At 42.8% G+C, this 19,779-nt stretch overlaps 1 protein-coding gene and 1 long non-coding RNA gene across 3 annotated transcripts; both read right to left on the bottom strand.

Annotated features, from left to right (window-relative positions):
- Positions 1 to 298: 298 nt before the first annotated feature.
- Positions 299 to 5,425, bottom strand: vsx1 (visual system homeobox 1 homolog, chx10-like). Of its 2 annotated transcripts, none has more exons than XM_030441906.1 (5): positions 4,933 to 5,425; positions 4,086 to 4,161; positions 2,850 to 2,973; positions 1,969 to 2,149; positions 299 to 1,515 (listed from the first exon to the last, which is right to left on the bottom strand). In XM_030441906.1, the coding sequence occupies exons 1-5, from the start codon at positions 5,363 to 5,365 to the stop codon at positions 1,205 to 1,207; spliced, it is 1,125 nt and encodes a 374-aa protein (XP_030297766.1). In that variant the 5' UTR covers positions 5,366 to 5,425; the 3' UTR covers positions 299 to 1,204. The 2 variants fall into 2 exon arrangements, with proteins under 2 accessions (XP_030297766.1, XP_030297765.1); XM_030441905.1 differs by having other exon boundaries at positions 1,954 to 2,149.
- Positions 5,426 to 8,669: 3,244 nt separating this feature from the next.
- LOC115596671 (uncharacterized) lies at positions 8,670 to 12,875 on the bottom strand. Its single transcript, XR_003986939.1, has 3 exons — positions 12,820 to 12,875; positions 9,367 to 9,516; positions 8,670 to 8,990 (listed from the first exon to the last, which is right to left on the bottom strand). It is a non-coding gene; the product is annotated as an uncharacterized LOC115596671 (long non-coding RNA).
- Between the last annotated feature and the right edge of the window lie 6,904 nt (positions 12,876 to 19,779).

Here is a 19,779-nt window from a genome sequence, read left to right on the forward strand (position 1 = left end):
ATAATCATGTCGTGTGAATCACATTAAATTTACAGGTGTTGATTTTATCCCTCAGTGTGTGAGCGGCCGGACGACAGTGAACCTCACACTGATAAAGGCTGCGAGCTGAGCTGGACGTCTGCTGTCGTCCCAGCAGGCATCAGGATCATGAGTGACTCTGTGTCTTGTATTAAAGCATTCAGTGATGTTTGGCAGCGTTAGCAGCGTTAGCAGCATTAGCATTACAAATTAAATAAATGAACATATCTGCAATGTTTACGTTGTGTTGAATGATCAAAATCAAACTTCCAGTGATTCAAAAAATACTTTGTTTTTATTCACCAACCTGTACAGACATATGATGATAATAATAATAAAACCACTTTTTAAAATATTATATTTAAATAAATTACATTCATTCACAGAGCTTCAGTCAGGCTGATCAGTGCTCAACAGTCAAAACTATAAAACACACAAAAACCAACGGGAATAAAACATTAAATAGTCTCTTATTTTCAGAAAAACGAGGATATTGAACATACTCTCAGTACAATACAGTGACAAACACACCGACAGAGACATCATGTACAGCATCCTCAGCTCACAGGTCTTCAAAACACATTCGACTCTCAGTCCAGTTCATCAAGGTCCATCTGACTGTGGCGGCGGCGGCGGCGGCGTGTTTCCATCCCGGAGCACAGAGAGCTCGTTAGCATAATGGACATTTAAATTACAAGTCGCTTTTGATTCATCTTTGAAAATCCCTCAAAATATCATCATCGATATATTTGTGCTTAAACTGTGCTAACGACTGTTAGCTTTACACCTGTTAGCATACTGTCCGCCTGTGTAGCAGCACGCTACATGTACACATAGTAACAATGTTCGTTAGCATGGTAACATTTTCATAGCATGTTAGCTCATAATAAATCATCACTGTTGGTGACATTATTATAGTATTGGATTTTTTTATAGTGCAAATTATGATATTAAGTTATGTCACTATGTTGTTGTTGCATAATGAGCTAGCACCCAAAGGCTAATATGTTAGCATGCTATCACTGAGTAGCATTCAGAGATTCCCTTAAAGCTTAATGTGATCATTTGCATAGTAACAAGCGACATCATAGCTGTTCCATCATTGGCTGTCCTGTGAGCCCTGAAAGAAGAGCCAATCACATCTCTGCTCCTGCCGCCACCTCACGTCTGACTCCTCTTCCCGCCTTCAGCTGTGTTCGTCTGACTCGCCGCCGCTCTGCTGCCGTGGCGAGGAGGCGGACCTCACTGAGCCTCCGGCCTCCTGCTGCTGCTGTTTGGAGGAGCTGGACAGGTCGATGGCCACTTCCTCCTCTATGTCCTCGTCCTCCATCTCCAGCAGCTCCTCCTCCTCCTGTTCCATCTCGTGCGCATCTCGAGCCTCGCCGCCGCCGCCGCCTCGTCGCTCTGAGGCCTCACAGAACGAGTCGGAGCGGGCTGAGTCCGACTCTGGAGGGCTGGAACACTTTTTGGACATTTCCAAAGACTTCTTGTGCATTCCTGTGAGGACGGAGACACAGATTCAGTTCAGTCTGCACCACACATCTGTTACACAACTTACTACTGAATGTCTCAGCTTTAATGTGTAGATCTGTTGCTAGGAAACAACTGCAGCACGGCCCAATCAAAACCAATCACTTATGTAAACAGGAAATCACTGTAGCATCACAAGCTAGCACAGTTAGCTTACAGCTCAGAGGCTCAGAGCTGCGCAGTGTTTACAGACTTGATGAACGACACGATGTGGTCGATATTATCATCTGTTTGAATCATCTGCTGAAGTCTTGCAGATGAATAACTGAGGGCTTGTTGTGTTCTAGCTGTCAGATGTGTACTGATATCCTTTCTTTGCATCACAATGAGCTGATATTAAAGTGTGTATCAGTGTGTGTTCAGTGTGTATTGGTGCATGGTGTGGTGCATGTGCGTGGCACTGACGTGCATGCGGCTCACCGAGCAGCCAGGGGGCGCAGGATCCCATCATGCCGTTCTTGGCGGAGTTGAGGATGGACTCCGGCAGCGGGATGGAGTGTCGCACCATGGCCCCGTACAGACCGTACTCCGCCATGACGCTGCTGCGGCCCCAACACTTCTCACGCTTTCGCCACTTCGCCCGACGGTTCTGGAACCACACCTGGAAGAATATGAGGAAACACAAGAACATCAAAACACAACAAAATAAAAAGAGCTCGACACACACACACACAGTTATACACATACACACACACACACACACAGTTATACACACACACACACACACACACAGTTATACACACACACACACACACACAGTTACACACACACACACACACACACACACACACACAGTTATACACACACACATACACACACACACAGTTATACACACACACACACACACACGTGTTTATACACACACACGTGTTTATACACACACATACACACTGTTATATTTAGATCTTTTTCTGGATTATCTTCTTCGTATTCAGACACTGAATACGTTGTTTGGCTCTGATCGGTCATATACATACAAACATATATATATATAAATATATATACGTATTGGCCATTTTAACAAATTATTAAATTAATTTAAAGTCATTTTTTTATGTTCTCCTGCAGTTCCTTTGACTGATTTTAACTCGAACTTCTTGTTTTTTAAATGTTTTAATAATGTCAAATTATCCAATAATTCACAAAAGCAAAAACAAAGGTTACTAAATAAATTGTGATTATTATTTAGTTAAATTCCCCTCTTTTGACTCCTCAGGCTGTTTAACAACCTGAATATATCTCAAAGTGTTTTCATGGAGAAGCTGCAGTCAGCTGATTATCAGTTATTGATCGTGTCCCACCTGTATTCTGTCCTCGGGAAGCTCTGTCTTCATGGCGAGCATCTCTCGGGCGTAGACGTCCGGGTAGTGCGCCTCGTGGAAGGCTTTCTCCAGCTCCTCCAGCTGGTGGGAGGTGAACACCGTCCTGCAGGACAGAGGACAGAGTGTGAGACAGAGACACTAACGGAGCACAAGACAGACAGGAGGACAGACGGGAGGACACACAGGAGGACAGACGGGAGGACACACAGGAGGACAGACAGGAGGACAGACGGGAGGACACACAGGAGGACAGACGGGAGGACACACAGGAGGACAGACAGAAGGACAGACGGGAGGACACACAGGAGGACAGACGGGAGGACACACAGGAGGACAGACAGGAGGACAGACGGGAGGACACACAGGAGGACAGACGGGAGGACACACAGGAGGACAGACAGAAGGACAGACGGGAGGACACACAGGAGGACAGACGGGAGGACACACAGGAGGACAGACAGGAGGACACACAGGAGGACAGACGGGAGGACACACAGGAGGACACACGGGAGGACACACAGGAGGACAGACAGGAGGACACACGGGAGGACACACGGGAGGACACACAGGAGGACAGACAGGAGGACAGACAGGAGGACACACAGGAGGACACACAGGAGGACAGACGGGAGGACACACAGGAGGACAGACAGGAGGACAGACGGGAGGACACACAGGAGGACAGACAACATGGAGGTTTGATGTCACAAACATGAGTTTATTTCCAGCTGCTGAATTTTCTTAAAGTCTGAATATGAAAAACATTTGCAGAATGTGTTTAATTCTTCTTTTCATTTACAGTTTTAATTACAAACACATTTTTTTGGAGGAATGTTTGTTTTCAATAATTTTCGCTCAGATTTCTCCCTTCAGACCAAATATAAAGATAAAAACAGTTTTTACATGAGATCAATAAATATGTGATCATCTGTTCATGTCTGTCTGAGGATTTATATACATACATATATATACATATATATATATATATATATATATATATATATATATATATATATATATATAAATTACTACTGCATTTTATTCCAATCGTTTCTGTCAGGATCAATAGTTTCTGATTTTCTAAGAAAATCACAATAAATAAATAAATAAATAAATAAATGTAAAAACTTTTCTGTTCTAACTTCACATCTGTAGACGTAGTAAGTCTGCAGCCAGGAGGGATTTTCATAATAAAGGTCCGGGTGTGTGGCTCACCGGTGTCTCCGCTTCTTCCTCTTCTGAGAGTTCGCGGAGTTCTTGGAGTCGTTGCGGTCCGAGAGACACTCTTCATCTGCGGGACAGACAGGAGACACAGATCAATCAGCCTGATCGATTACTGATCGTGATCACTGAGGAGAATCAGGTTCAGTCTGGATGAAGATTCTTCTGTTTTATTTACTAATGAAAAATATTTTGATGTAATGAGTGAAAAGAAGCAAATCCGTGATTAAACAGCTGCTGATCGTTTATAGATCGTTTAACTTGATCAATAATTAAACGAATTAAATCAAATGTAATCATTTTATTAGTATCAAAGACTGAAAATTATCTAAAACAGATCATCTTATCAAATTAATTTACAGCAGTTTCTTTCCTTCTTTTGTTTTTCAACCGTCACAAACGGATTTATCTCAACACGATGCTTCTATTTCACCTAAACGAACCGGAGCCGAACCGAACTGAGCCGAACTGAAACACAATTTATATCATCGGAGACTTAAACAGAATACAGATTAAAAGACGAACAAACCGAAGTTTAGAGAAAAATAAAAGTCCAGTTAAGCCTTTAACAAAAATACCAAAATACCTTTAACACGTTCAGAAACCCGAAACGAGCCGAACCGAACCGAACATAACGAAACGAAAAGAAACATACATGAAAAATTAACAAAATATGTTTTTTTAAAAAGTTCAAAGTAAAATGAAGTAAAAGCTCTGCTGAAGCTGTCTAACCCGAACAGAACCGAAGGTCCAGCTTGAGGTCAGCAGATGCTCCTTAAAATACTTGGACTTTTAAGTGAATAAAGGGTGTAAACTCGAGCCGAGCCGAGCCGAGCCGTACCGGAGTATGCGTCCCGCTGGGCCTCCAGGTTCTGCAGGTAGTGGCTGTCGGCCCGGGCCTGCAGCAGCGGCAGGTGTCCGGGCAGGAAGCACGGAGCTCCGGCGGGCTGCTGCGCCGCGAGGCTGCACAGGAAGCCGAGGCCGAGCGGCAGCGACCCTCCCGGGAACGAGAAGCCTCCGAGGCCGCCGCCGGGCCCCTGCGGCTCGGGCCCGGGCCCGGAGCCCGCAGCTGACAGGCCCGAACCCGGAGCAGCGCCGGGCTGCTGCCGCACCTGCAGGTCGGTCTCCAGGCCCAGCAGGTCTGTGATGGCGAAGCCTTTGGATCGGAACCCGGAGCCGTGCAGCCGGGACTTGTCGATCCCAAATCCGGGAGATAACATCTTCACTTTGGGTTTCTCTTCTCCGACGTCCTCGCGAGCTGTCATGCCGCTCATCAGAACCAGAACTGTTCTGCTCAACAAGGTGATGGTGATGATGATGGACAGACCGGGACCGTCCCGTTGGCGGGCTCATTTATGTGGCCCCGGTCCCCGGGGATCACAGCAGCGTCCAATCAGAAGTGAGAGCCGCGGCGGGGGGCGTGGCCTCGTGCGCTCAATCCCGGAGGATTAATTGCACCAATTTCCTTCAATCCGATCGGATTTTCTCTGAGCGACAGAAGAGACTTTTTAATTTATGTTGTTTATCTTTGATCAGAGGAGGAGAGACAGCTGAGGAGGGCTGCGATCGATGCCTGCTGATGTTATTATTATTATTATTATTATTAGTTTTATTGTTGTTGTTGTTGTTGTTGTTATTATTATTGTTGTTATTATATTATTGTTATTATTCTCAGCATTATTATTATTATTGTTGTTATTTTTATATTATTGTTATTTTTATATTAATGTTATTATTATTATTATTATTATATGATTGTTATTATTATATTATTGTTATTATTATCATCATCATCATTATTATTGTTATTATTATTATTATTATTGTTTTTATTATTATTATTATTATCATTATTGTTTTTATTATTATTATTATTATCATCACAGTCTCCACATGTTTACACAGAAACACGTTGCTGACGTCAGCTCTGCGCTGTTTTTAAAATGATTTATTAATTATAATAAATCATATAATAATTCAGGTTAAATTCAGTTTGAAAGAAAATAATAATAGTAAAGTATTACTATTCAACAATCTGATCGATCAGCTGTTTAATTAATTAAACAAAGTATTGATTTTTTAATCTTACTATATTTTTTAACATTGGATCAATTTAAATGATTTATTTCTAACATTTACAACACAAACACATTAAACTGTGAATTATCAACTGTTTGTGAAATATTGAGGTTAAATACTCAAAACTACTTTACAAATATTAACTTGTTGATCATTTTCACTTTTATTGATCACTTTGTTAAAGTCTGACAGGAAACATCAGGGTCACCTGTTGCTTCATTCATCTGCTGTCAAACCTCATAAACGATCATTTATTTAATATTACATTTAATAATATTATTAAATGTTGATGTATTTAATTTTACAGATGATGTTTTCTGTTATTCACTCATATAAAATGATATAAATGATATAAAACGTTGTTTGATTTGAACACGCCTCATCACATTAATAACATTAATGGAGTCTGGTTCTGAACGGTTCCCAGCTGTAATCTTTAATCTCCATTTCACTTGATTTGGACTCTCAGTGAAACTCTGACGTCACAATAAAAAATAAAAACAGATTAAAGAGTTTAAAAACAGCACAAATTTGCTTTAATTATCTCTGATAAGCACATTCCTCTAATTGCTTTTTAAAACCAGTTGACCATTTTTACCTTCTTACACACACACACACAAACACACACACAAACACACACACACACACACACACACACACACACACACACACACACAAACACACACACAAACACACACACACACACACACACACACAAACACACACACACACACACACACACACACACACACACACAAACACACACACACACACACACACACACACACACACACACACACACACACACACACACACACACACACACTCGTTGCCTGCCAGCTTGCAGTCAATCCCGCGGGATTAAACACTAACTTGGCCCTAATTTTACAAACTGACTTTCATCACGAGGAGCTTCGTTTTCTCTAACAGCTGACTGTCAACACAACATGTACTTCATATTATCTACAATATATTCTATATGATCTACGCTATATATTCTATATTATCCACACTATATATTCTATATGATCTACATTATGTATTCTATATTATCCACACTATATATTATATATTATCTACACTATATTCTTTATTATCTACACTATATATTCTATATGATTTATGCTATATATTCCATATCATCTACACGATATATTATATATTATCTACACTATATTCTTTATTATCTACACTATATATTCTATATGATTTATGCTATATATTCCATATCATCTACACGATATATTCTATATGATCTGCACTATATATTCTATATGATCTACACTATATATTCTATATGATCTACACTATATATTCTATATTATCTACACGATATCCTTTATGATCTACATTATATATTCTATATGATCTACACTATATATTCTATATTATCTACGCTATATGTTCTATGCTATCCACACTATATATTCTATATGATCTACACTATATATTAAATATTATCTACACTATATTCTTTATTATCTACACTATATATTCTATATGATTTATGCTATATATTCCATATTATCTACACGATATATTCTATATGATCTACACTATATATTAAATATTATCTACACTATATTCTTTATTATCTACACTATATATTCTATATGATTTATGCTATATATTCCATATTATCTACACGATATATTCTATATGATCTACACTATATATTCTCTATTATCTACATTATATATTCTATATTATCCACACTATATATTCTATATGATTTATGCTATATATTCCATATTATCTACACGATATATTCTATATTATCCACACTATATATTCTATATGATTTATGCTATATATTCCATATTATCTACACGATATATTCTATATTATCCACACTATATATTCTCTATTATCTACATTATATATTCTATATTATCCACACTATATATTCTATATGATCTACATTATATATTCTATATGATCTACATTATATATTCTATATTATCCACACTATATATTCTATATGATCTACATTATATATTCTATATGATCTACATTATATATTCTATATGATCTTCACTATATATTCTATATTATCTACGCTATATGTTCTATGCTATCCACACTATATATTATATATTATCTAAACTATATATTCTATATTATCTACACTATATATTCTTTATTATCTACACTATATATTCTATATGATCTACATTATATATTCTATATGATCTACATTATATATTCTATATGATCTTCACTATATATTCTATATTATCTACGCTATATGTTCTATGCTATCCACACTATATATTATATATTATCTAAACTATATATTCTATATGATTTATGCTATATATTCCATATTATCTACACGATATATTCTATATGATCTGCACTATATATTCATTACATATTCTTTTTTATTTCTACAATATTTACTATTCACTTTACAGTACATATATTTTAAAAAACAATGAATTAATTACATCAATTAACATTAATTATCATTATTAACACATGAAAGAAGTCCTGCATTCAAAGTAGAAGTACTGCAGTATTATCAGATAAATGTATCAGAAGTAGAAGTACTCATCATGTGATCCTTAGTTCTCTCTGTCTGAACCGGGTCACCAGAATAAATGTCATTATTCTACGGGTCGTTTGACATCACTCTGTGTTGCTGAATATTAGAAAACATCACAGTTTGGACCTGGACCTGGTTCTGTCCCCACAAAGACGTCAGCGTGTCACTGATGGTGAGGTGCTGACCCGTCGTCCCTCGGACCCGTAGACAACACGTCCTATTTGTCATCTCGTTCAAACTAGAGGAGACTGTGTGTGTCTGAACTGAACCTGCTGTAAAGTGAAGATATGAGATATTACAACAGTTAGAATCAATCAGATGAAGACAAAACCTCCACCTCCAGCTGTCAAACAGGTGGTGGAGTGTAGAGCAGCTGCAGGGGATGAAACACTGGTACTGGTACTGGTACTGGTACTGGTACTGGTACTGGTGCCTCTACAATGCTGTACCTACAGTACTTAAGTAAATGTACTTCATTACTTTTACAGCTCATGTAGGCCTGTTTTTATAGATGACCGCTGATTCAGAGGAGGAACAACTGAAGAGAGGAGGGAATTACTGTGTGTGTGTGTGTGTGTGTGTGTGTGTGTGTGTGTGTGTGTGTGTGTGTGTGTGTGTGTGTGTGTGTGAACATCTGCAGCTGATTACTGAGGAGCTGTGAGGAAAACCTTCATCGAGAGTCAGAACATCTGGACTCATTCTGTCACATCCAGGAACTGAAGTGTGGAGCAGCTTCCTGCTGACGACTCTCTCTGCAGGCTCACAGTCTTCATCAGAACCAGATCAGAACAGAAAGTTCTGTGTGAAAACATGAGATCCATAATTCATGTTAAAGAAATCTCTTGATCACACAACGTATGGATCTTGTTCTTGTGCTGACAGCTTATGATCTTGTGTGACATCATGTTAAGGTTGAGGTTCTGTTTCTCACAAACGGGTCTCTGGTCATCTGGTTTTTTTTACTGGAGGTGAAATAACAACCTGAAGTTTTCACCTTGTCACCTTGACAAAAACGTTATTTTATCAATTACTTGTTGACAAATGATCTTCAGACAAGATTAATTCCAAACAAGATAAATTGCCTCAGACATCAGATCTGTTATCTTGGATCTGTTTGATCACACTGGGATCTTGTGTGGACGACAATAATGTGTGTGTGTGTGTGTGTGTGTGTGTGTGTAAAACATAGTTTCTGTTCGCACACAGTTTTTAATCTGGAGAATAATCTGTTGTCATTCTCCTTTAAAAATCACACTGATTGTTTTTTTATCTTTAACTTCTGCCTCCAATTCTCTGTGCTTATTTCAGCTGCTGATTCCAGGAAAACACACACACACACACACACACACACACACACACACACACACACACACACACACACACACACACACTCTCTCCTCCTGTATATAAAACGTTCCTCTGCTTCAGTCGCTGCAGATTATAAAGGTTTTCACAAAATCAGAACATCAGTTTGACTCGTGTAATCTGAAAAGAAGGTGCTGAGGTTGGATTAAGCTCTGTGCTCTGTGTGTGTGTGTGTGTGTGTGTGTGCGCTCTGCAGAAACTTATGTTCATTTTTAAAACAATGTGGATTACCATTATATGCAGGAGGAGATTGATTGATTATGTGGGTTTGAATAATCTTCAGATTAAGGTCTTTTATTCTTGTGCTTCTCTGAGCTCTTCATCCTCGTCCAGAGTTTTATCTTCATCCTTTATGTCTTTATTCTTTTATTTCTGCCTTTTGTAATTAATTTGCGGCGGCTGCGTGGACGCAGCGTTGCGTGTTGGAGGACTGTAATCGTCACTAATCAGAGATCAGGTTTAAAGCTCGATGATTGACTCTGACATGAGTTCACTTCTCTAAACGTACAGCAGCTCTGTCAGGTGACGTGACCCCGCCCACCGCTCTGTGGCGGCCATGATGGAGGTCCTCTGCGTGCTGAGCGATGATTGATCCATCTGAATAATCTGAGTCAAAATGTTTGATAATCACCACGTGAGGATCTAAAAGGAACAGTTCACCCAGAACTGGCCCAGAACCAAGAGATGCTGAGTCCACTTAAATCAGCTCTCAAGGACTCATGGTTCATATTTGTTAAAGGACCAGTTCATACAGCTCGTCTGCTGTGATCACAGTCTGCAGGAGAGAACACATCACTAACTGACCTGAGGACAGATGTTACCCTTTATTAGCTTGAAGGCTTCACTGGAGCTGCTGAGCTGTTAGCTCACAGTGTTAGCCCACAGTGTTAGCTCACAGTGTTAGCCCACAGTGTTAGCTCAGTGTGGTCCACAGTGTTAGCTCAGTGTTAGCTCAGTGTGGTCCACGGTGTTAGCCCACAGTGTTAGCTCAGTGTTAGCTCACGGTGTTAGCCCATAGTGTTAGCCCACGGTGTTAGCCCACAGTGTTAGCTCAGTGTAGTCCACGGTGTTAGCCCATAGTGTTAGCTCAGTGTTAGCTCACAGTGTTAGCGCACAGTGTTAGCCCACAGTGTTAGCTCAGTGTTAGCTCACAGTGTTAGCCCACAGTGTTAGCTCACAGTGTTAGCCCACGGTGTTAGTCGACGGTGTTAGCCCCCAGTGTTAGCCCACAGTGTTAGCCCACGGTGTTAGCTCTGGGTGTTAGCCCATGGTGTTAGTCCACAGTGTTAGCCCACGGTGTTAGCGCACAGTGTTAGCCCACAGTGTTAGCTCACAGTGTTAGCCCAAGGTGGTAGCTCACGGTGTTAGCCCACAGTGTTAGCCCACGGTGTTAGCTCACGGTGGTAGCCCACTGTGTTAGCTCACGGTGTTAGCCCACAGTGTTAGCCCATGGTGTTAGCTCAGTGTTAGCTCATGGTGTTAGCCCACAATGTTAGCCCATAGTGTCAGCCCACAGTGTTAGCTCTGGGTGTTAGCCCACAGTGTTAGCTCTGGGTGTTAGCCCACAGTGTTAGCTCTGGGTGTTAGCCCACGGTGTTACCTCACAGTGTTAGCTCACGGTGTTAGCTCTGGGTGTTAGCCCACAGTGTTAGCTCACGGTGTTAGCTCACGGTGTTAGCTCTGCGGTTAGCCCACAGTGTTAGCTCTGGGTGTTAGCCCACAGTGTTAGCCCACGGTGTTAGCCCACAGTGTTAGCTCTGGGTGTTAGCCCACAGTGTTAGCTCACGGTGTTAGCTCTGGGTGTTAGCTCTGGGTGTTAGCCCACAGTGTTAGCTCTGGGTGTTAGCTGGAGTGAGGGTGTGCGTCACGTCTGTCAGATCAGGATGTGATCTGTTCTCTTCTGTCCTCTCAACACGTCACACATCAAACAGCTTCTGATGGAGGAACCAGCATGAAATATCATTTCATTTAGAATGAGAATGTATCTGAAATCATTCTGGCATCCCTCTTGGTACAGTGACTGATATGATGACAACAGCCCATCATCAGTGATGAACAGAACCAGCTCAGTTCTGATGAGTCCAAGCTTCTCTGTGACTCCAACAGGCTGTTTCCCTCCAACAGGCGGCTGTAATGAATGTTTGAGTGGACAGACCGGCTGCTGTGAACCGTCTCTATTCCCTGAAGACTCCTCAGGACAAAGTGCTCTCAGGAGAGACACGCCCCCTCATATGGACACGCCCTTCTTTAGACACGCCCCCTCCTTTCACCAGCAACCGGCCACGCCAATTTAATCAATGATCCCATCAACATGTTTGAACACCACACTGGTTTCAATCAGCAGCCGCAGAGAGGAGGAGGAGGAGGAGGAGGAGGAGGAGGAGGAAGCTGCCTCATTGAATCTCTGAATTAACCAGATTGTTTTGACCTGTTTGACCACTTTAACATGTGGACATGTATATTCTTCTTCTTCTTCTTCTTCTTCTTCTCCTTCTTCTTCTTCTTCTTCTCCCTTTGAGTGAAGATCTTTCTCACTTTTATGTAGAAAATCATTTCAGATTAATATTTTTCGAGGTTGTTGTTGTGTGTTAGTTTGAATGTTTGTGGAGCCGTTCAGACCGACACCTGCTCTGATAGATGATCAATAAATGATCGATATATAGATATACTGTTGTCACATTGGTTTAAAGGACCAGACCAGAGTTTTTTAATCCAGACTTGCAGATTTCTGCTCACCGTGATCGATCCAGCCTCAGTAGAATCACTGACAGATTAAACTGACAGACTCAAAGGTTTAAACTTCACAGTTAGTGAGTTGAATCTGTGCTGCTGCTCCTGGTGATCAGTTTCCAGCTGCTGACTGTGGCACTGAGAGTCCCTGCAGAGTGTTAATGACCAATTAAAGCAGCAGCTGTAATCAAATTAACGACATGTTGCTGGTGCGTGCAGCAGGTCAGCCGCCTGTAAGCGATAGCAGTAATTCAGGCGGCAGACGGCCGCAGCTCCCCGGGGTTTTTGTTGTTCATTGTTTCCGCTGCTCTATTGTTTGCCGCCGTCAACGGCAACAATAGTCTGGCCACGCGTCCGCCCCCCCGCCCGCCGCCACCAGCTCCACCCACCGCCTCCGTGGCCCACTAATTATTCATAAATGCACATTTATGCAAATAGGCCTGATAGATTAACCTAATTCAACGCTGTAAACAACTCCTGGGCCGGGATTACAGTTGAAATTAGACGGGAGTGTCTGGAAGTCTGGACCGTATAGTCTTGTACGACGGCCCCCCCACAGCCTCATTTACATCAGTAATCTGACGTGCACGCGGCCACGCCAGACAAACAAGCATCCGGAGAAAGCTACAGTCTGTCTGCTGCCATTAGCACTAATGGCTAATGATTAAAAAATTTAATACTGTACTGAGACTGAGTGTGTCTGGACCGAACGCCACCGGGCCATCAGGCGTCACGCCGCGTGGTGCTAACGCGTGCCGCCGCCACAATAAGCTACACGCATTATGCTAATTTAAACCTCGACCCAAATGGACAATTACACGTCAAAGAGGGAGCGGTGTGTTTTCTTTATGAATCAATCAGTGACTTCCTGTTTCCTTTAAACTGAGACGAGTTAATCAGAAGCAGCTGCTGCAGAAGAAACCTTTACAAACTTTAACGATTGATTCACAGAACTGATCTGATCTGATCTGATCTGATCGGATCAGAACGTTTGTTCAAATGTTCAACAGTGGACTTTCTCACCCGGCCACAGTCTCCCTGTCTCTCTGCAGATGAAGACACTTTCCCGAGCTGACACCTCTGACCTCTGACCTCGACCCCTCGACACCCCCCCCCCCCTCTGACCCTAATCCTGGCGCTCAGCTGGAACCGGCGTAACACAGACGCCGTTTTGAGGAAACAACAGAAACTTGAAAACAGGAGTACGTGTGAGTTCAGGGTCAGGGGTTAAAACAACGCTGGCTGTGGAGACGCTCAGCTGCTCACTGAGGCCACGCCCTCGCTGCAGGTGTCTTCATGCTCACCTGACACTGGACAAAGTTCTGGTGCGTATTGAACCGGACGCACGATTGATGTTAGCCACGTTAGCCACGTTAGCCTCGGCCCGGGAGTATCAGCCACGGACACGTCATTGATCGCAGATAGAAATGTTTGATTGTTCCAGGTGGATTCAAACAGCCAATCACAGCTCTTGATGGAGCCAATCAGTGAACAGACGCATCAACATGTGACTGACATCAACAGAGCAGAGTGGAGCGAGACGAGAGCTGACGGAGAGGACGACAGGTCAGCTCAGTCCATCTCTCTCTCTCTGTCTGTCTGTCTTTTCCACTTCACCGACTCATTATCTTCATCATCTTCTCCATCCCTTCCTTTCCATCTCTCCATCCCTCTCTCCTCCATCTGTCAGTCCTTTTTCTTTCAGCCCCCTTCAGTCTCCTCCTCCTCCTCCTCCTCCTCTTCATCACCTGTCTGTTCTCGTCTATAAACAGTCCAATGTGGAGATTGAGACCAACGAGAGCTCATCAGTGACAGATCACACTTCTACCAGCAGGAGAGAGTGTGTGTGTGTGTGTGTGTGTGTGTGTGTGTGTGTGTGTGTGGATTAGCACAAATGGGGCTAAGAACAGATTGGAGGAGAAAATTAGACGACAATCGGTTTAAAAATCTCAAATATTAAATGACAATTAAAGAGAAACAGATTTAAAGATGAAGAGTGAAGCTGCAGAGACGCCTCAGTCCCTCTGATGTTAGCTGCTGATGCTACTGATGCTCCTCCTCCTGATGATATAAAGTCCTCCTCTCCTCCTGATGATATAAAGTCCTCCTCTCCTCCTCCTGATGATATAAGTCCTCCTCTCCTCCTCCTGATGATATAAAGTCCTCCTCTCCTCCTCCTGAGGATATAAAGTCCTCCTCTCCTCCTCCTGAGGATATAAAGTCCTCCTCTCCTCCTGATGATATAAAGTCCTCCTCTCCTCCTCCTGATGATATAAAGTCCTCCTCTCCTCCTCCTGAGGATATAAAGTCCTCCTCTCCTCCTGATGATATAAAGTCCTCCTCTCCTCCTCCTGATGATATAAAGTCCTCCTCTCCTCCTCCTGATGATATAAAGTCCTCCTCTCCTCCTCCTGATGATATAAAGTCCTCCTCTCCTCCTCCTGATGATATAAAGTCCTCCTCTCCTCCTCCTGATGATATAAAGTCCTCCTCTCCTCCTCCTGATGATTATAAAGTCCTCCTCTCCTCCTCCTGAGGATATAAAGTCCTCCTCTCCTCCTCCTGAGATATAAAGTCCTCCTCTCCCTCCTGAGGATATAAAGTCCTCCTCTCACTCCTGATGATATAAAGTCCTCCTCTCCTCCTCCTGATGATATTAAAGTCCTCCTCTCCTCCTCCTGATGATATAAAGTCCTCCTCTCCTCCTCCTGATGATATAAAGTCATCCTCTCCTCCTCCGAGGATATAAAGTCCTCCTCTCCTACTCCTGAGGATATAAAGTCCTCCTCTCCTCCTCCTGATGATATAAAGTCCTCCTCTCCTCCTCCTGATGATATAAAGTCCTCCTCTCCTCCTCCTGAGGATATAAAGTCCTCCTCTCCTCCTCCTTGATGATATAAAGTCATCCTCTCCTCCTCCTGATGATATAAAGTCCATCCTCTCCTCTTCTGATGATATAAGTCCTCCTCTCCTCCTCCTGATGATATAAAGTCCTCCTCTCCTCCTTCCTGATGATATAAAGTCCTCCTCTCCTCCTCCTGAGGATATAAAGTCCTCCTCTCCTCCTGATGATATAAAGTCCTCCTCTCCTCCTCCTGAGGATATAAAGTCCTCCTCTCCTCCTGATGATATAAAGTCCTCCTCTCCTCCTCCTGAGGATATAAAGTCAGCTGAAGTGTCAGAGAAACATAAACTTTTAAGTAAAGTTTGGTTCAGATGAACAGATGTTCTATGGTTCTCCTTGAACACATCGTATACTTTTTTTTTTAAAGATTTTTTGTGGCATAGACACCTTTATGAGCAGTAGACAGAGAGGAAACATGGGAGAGAGAGGGGGAGGTGACATGCAGGAAAGGACCTCCGGCCAGAATCGAACCGGGGTCGGCTGCGCTCTATGGCATGCGCTCCAACCACTCGACCACCCGTGCGCCAACACATCGTATAAATTTGAACTGATTAAATCTCCTTGTGTTTGTGTTCTGGACCGGGACTGACCGTGGCCCGAGGCTGACCGTGGCCCGGGGCTGACCGTGGCCCGAGGCTGACCGTGGACCGGGACTGACCGTGGCCCGAGGCTGACCGTGGACCGGGACTGACCGTGGCCAGAGGCTGACCGTGGACCGGGACTGACCGTGGCCCGGGGCTGACCGTGGCCCGCGGCTGACCGTGGCCCGGGGCTGACCGTGGACCGGGGCTGACCGCGGCCCGTGACTGACCGTGGACCGGGGCTGACCGTGGACCGGGGCTGACCGTGGCCAGAGGCTGACCGTGGCCCGGGGCTGACCGTGGCCCGGGACTGACCGTGGACCGGGACTGACCGTGGACCGGGGCTGACCGTGGACCGGGGCTGACCGTGGCCCGGGGCTGACCGTGGACCGGGGCTGACCGTGGGCTGAAAGGTCGATGTTCTGTTGATCTGGAGAGTTTGTTTTTAACTAATAAACATTTTGATCAGCTTCAAACTCAAATAACGCGTTAATCTGTCTCCAGGTTCCAAACATTAAAACTGAAACATGTCACCAGGTCGAGTTCCTGCTGATGAACACAGCTTTTAGTTTAAATACAAAAAGTACGCTCAGAGTTCTGCAGGAGACATCTGCTGTTGCCCTGGAGATGGTGACACGAGCCCAGCGCCATGACAACCTGCTCCTCCTCCTCCTCCTCCTCCTCATCATCATCACACCCAGCAGGACTCTCTCTGTTTCCTCGAGGCTCCTGTCAATAATCCCACAGCTCCTAATCTGCTGGAGGTGCTTTTTACTGCAATCTGACCAAATCCTCCCACAGAACGAGCACGACAGTGAACGCATCGTTTGATTTGGTGGGGGGGGGAGTAATTTTGTTGATTACTGATGATCAGAATCAAACATATGGCTCAGTGTATAATGCTTCAGTAGAATATTAAATAAGAAGATTTATCAGAACTGCACTTTTCTGTTCTCCTTCCCAGCATGCATCAGCTGTGACCTCACAGGCTGACTGTCAGACAGCAATAATAACATTGTATGATGATAATCCATCATGTTTAATGTCTTATTGATTCAATCACATCTGCTCTCACCTTCATCTTCATCACTTTCTCTGTGAGCCAGCTGCTCTTCATCAGTCGTCAGAACTATCCATCAAATACTGCAGTACAAGTACGTGTTAGAGTACTACACTGCACTACAGTCTGTGTGTCTGTGTGTAAATGAAGTGACTGGTGCTGGTCCGATGAAAACAATGGCCGTGGCGCTGAGCTCAGATCAGACAGGTTCTCCTTCATCTCTTCATATTTGCTGCTGATCTCATTGTAGCCTCCAATCCAAGTTAGCAGGGATTATCTCTGCGAGGGCATTAAGAGGCGGATAACCTCAGCTGAAGCAGTTAATCTAGCAGCATGTTAATGAGTCTTGTAGTGGATTGCTTAAATTAAAAGCAAATATCAACAGTCATTTGGCTAAAGGAGAGCGCCGCGTGGCCTCAATCATAATGCATTAAGTGATTTGAGTCGCCGGGTCGTTGCAGTAATCATGTAATGTGAGTGAAAAACAATAAAATTAACAGGTTATCAGGAAATTAAGGGAAGAAGAGGGGAGACGAGTTTGTGTCAGGATACAAACGGATTTGTGTCTCTGAAATAATCTGCTGCATGAAGTGAAGTAAAAACATGCAGAGTCGGATATTAAAGACAAAAACAAGCAGAGAACGAACAGAAACATGAACAGAAAGAACGATTCTATGACGACCATCAAAAAACCTGATTTATAAAGAAACGCACTGAGTCATTTATCACATATTAGTCAATTGTTACATGAAGTCTTACTTTTATGTAAAGAGGAATCTGCAGCCGTCCTCTGTGTTGTTACTGCTGTCAGCATCATGCTAACGCTAGCAGCCCGGCTGCTGTCAGAAACAAGAAACAACACGAAGAATCGCAGTGTGATCGAACCTGATCTCAGGTCTGTGAACAGTCAGAGGTAAACAGCAGGTTGTATTAATCAGAATGTCGGTGCTGAAGCGTCTCTGGTCCCACTGCTGAGAGGAGACACAGATCAACAGGGGAACAGAGTTTGTCACAACACCGGAGCGTCTCCATCAGTCGATGTCTGTCTGCTCACTCTTGTTTCACCTTCTATCTTCACCTTCTTCACCTTCTTCACCTTCTTCACTCCTCCATCAGCAACTTCTTTTTCTTTTGCAGTGAAGAGTTTCCACAGTTGTGACCGGGGAAACTGATGACACTTCCTGTTTGAATTCATCCGTAAAAATCCTGCCTGGTGTCAGACTGACCATCACATCACACTTCCTGTTCATGAAGTCTAAAAGTTTCCCAGAATCCTTTGTGTAACACGACCTTTGACCTCCAAAGTGCCATAAAATGTATAAAAGTTTATCTTTGAGTTGAATCAGATTTGTAAATCAGAGCTCAGAGTAAAGATCAGGTATACATGTAATCTGACTACATGTAATTCAAATACATGTAATCTGACTACATGTAATCTGACTACATGTAATCAGATTACTCATATTGCATGTAATCAGATTGCATGTAATCAGATTACTTGTAATCTGAGTAATCAGATTACTCGAATTACATGTAGTCAGATTACATGTAATCAGATTACTTGGATTACATGTAATCAGATTACATGTAATCAGATTACTCAGTTTACATGTAATCAGATTACATGTAATCAGATTACTCAGATTACATGTAATCTGATTACATGTAATCAGATTACTCGAATTACATGTAATCAGATTACATGTAATCTAAGTAATCTGATTACTCGAATTACATGTAATCGGATTACATGTAATCAGATTACTCAGATTACATGTAATCAGATTACTCAGATTACATGTAAATTGACCACATGTAATCTGACTACATGTAATCTGACTACATGTAATCTAACTACTTGTCTCAGCAGTTATATGATTAGTAGGGGTGGGAAAAATAATCGATTCTTAGATGAATCGCGATTCGGACGTGGATGATTCTGAATCGATTCACAAATGTCAAAAATCGATTTTCTACAATCGGAACGGAACGCAAGAGGCGGAACTCAGAAGTGCAGAAGTGCAGAGCGAGAGCGAGCACACAACAAAAAACATGGGATGTGTCGTGAATGTCTGTACTCACAAACATCGAACGTCTGAGGCATTTGTTCACACCGAGCTGATCGAGAGCAGCGTGGAGACGAGGGCTGAACGATATATCGTTATCGTATCTATATCTAGATATGAACATTCAAGATATTCGTATCGAAAAAGCAACGATATAAACGATATAGATTACCCCGCTCGCCCTGCACGTACAGCTCTGGCAGTCACAACAAACATCCTTTTTATGATTGCCCTTGAATGCACCGCTAAGGCCAGCCAACCACAAAGCTTATTTCATGCTTGCTGTGGATCGACAGCTGAAGCCAACCAATGACAAACATACGAGGGCGGGAGTGAGGGAGACGGAGACTGAGA

The sequence above is a fragment of the Sparus aurata genome, chromosome 15 (assembly GCF_900880675.1).
Source record: "Sparus aurata chromosome 15, fSpaAur1.1, whole genome shotgun sequence".
Lineage (NCBI taxonomy): Eukaryota > Metazoa > Chordata > Actinopteri > Spariformes > Sparidae > Sparus > Sparus aurata.

Coding starts and splice junctions, on each gene's coding strand:
- vsx1 (XM_030441905.1), bottom strand. CDS start 5,365: ATGAGCGGCATGACAGCTCGCGAGGACGTCGGAGAAGAGAAACCCAAA. Junction 4,162..4,932: donor CCAGCGGGACGCATACTCCG/GTACGGCTCGGC, acceptor TCTGTCCCGCAG/ATGAAGAGTGTCTCTCGGAC. Junction 1,516..1,953: donor GCTCGGTGAGCCGCATGCAC/GTCAGTGCCACG, acceptor CCGTCCTCACAG/GAATGCACAAGAAGTCTTTG.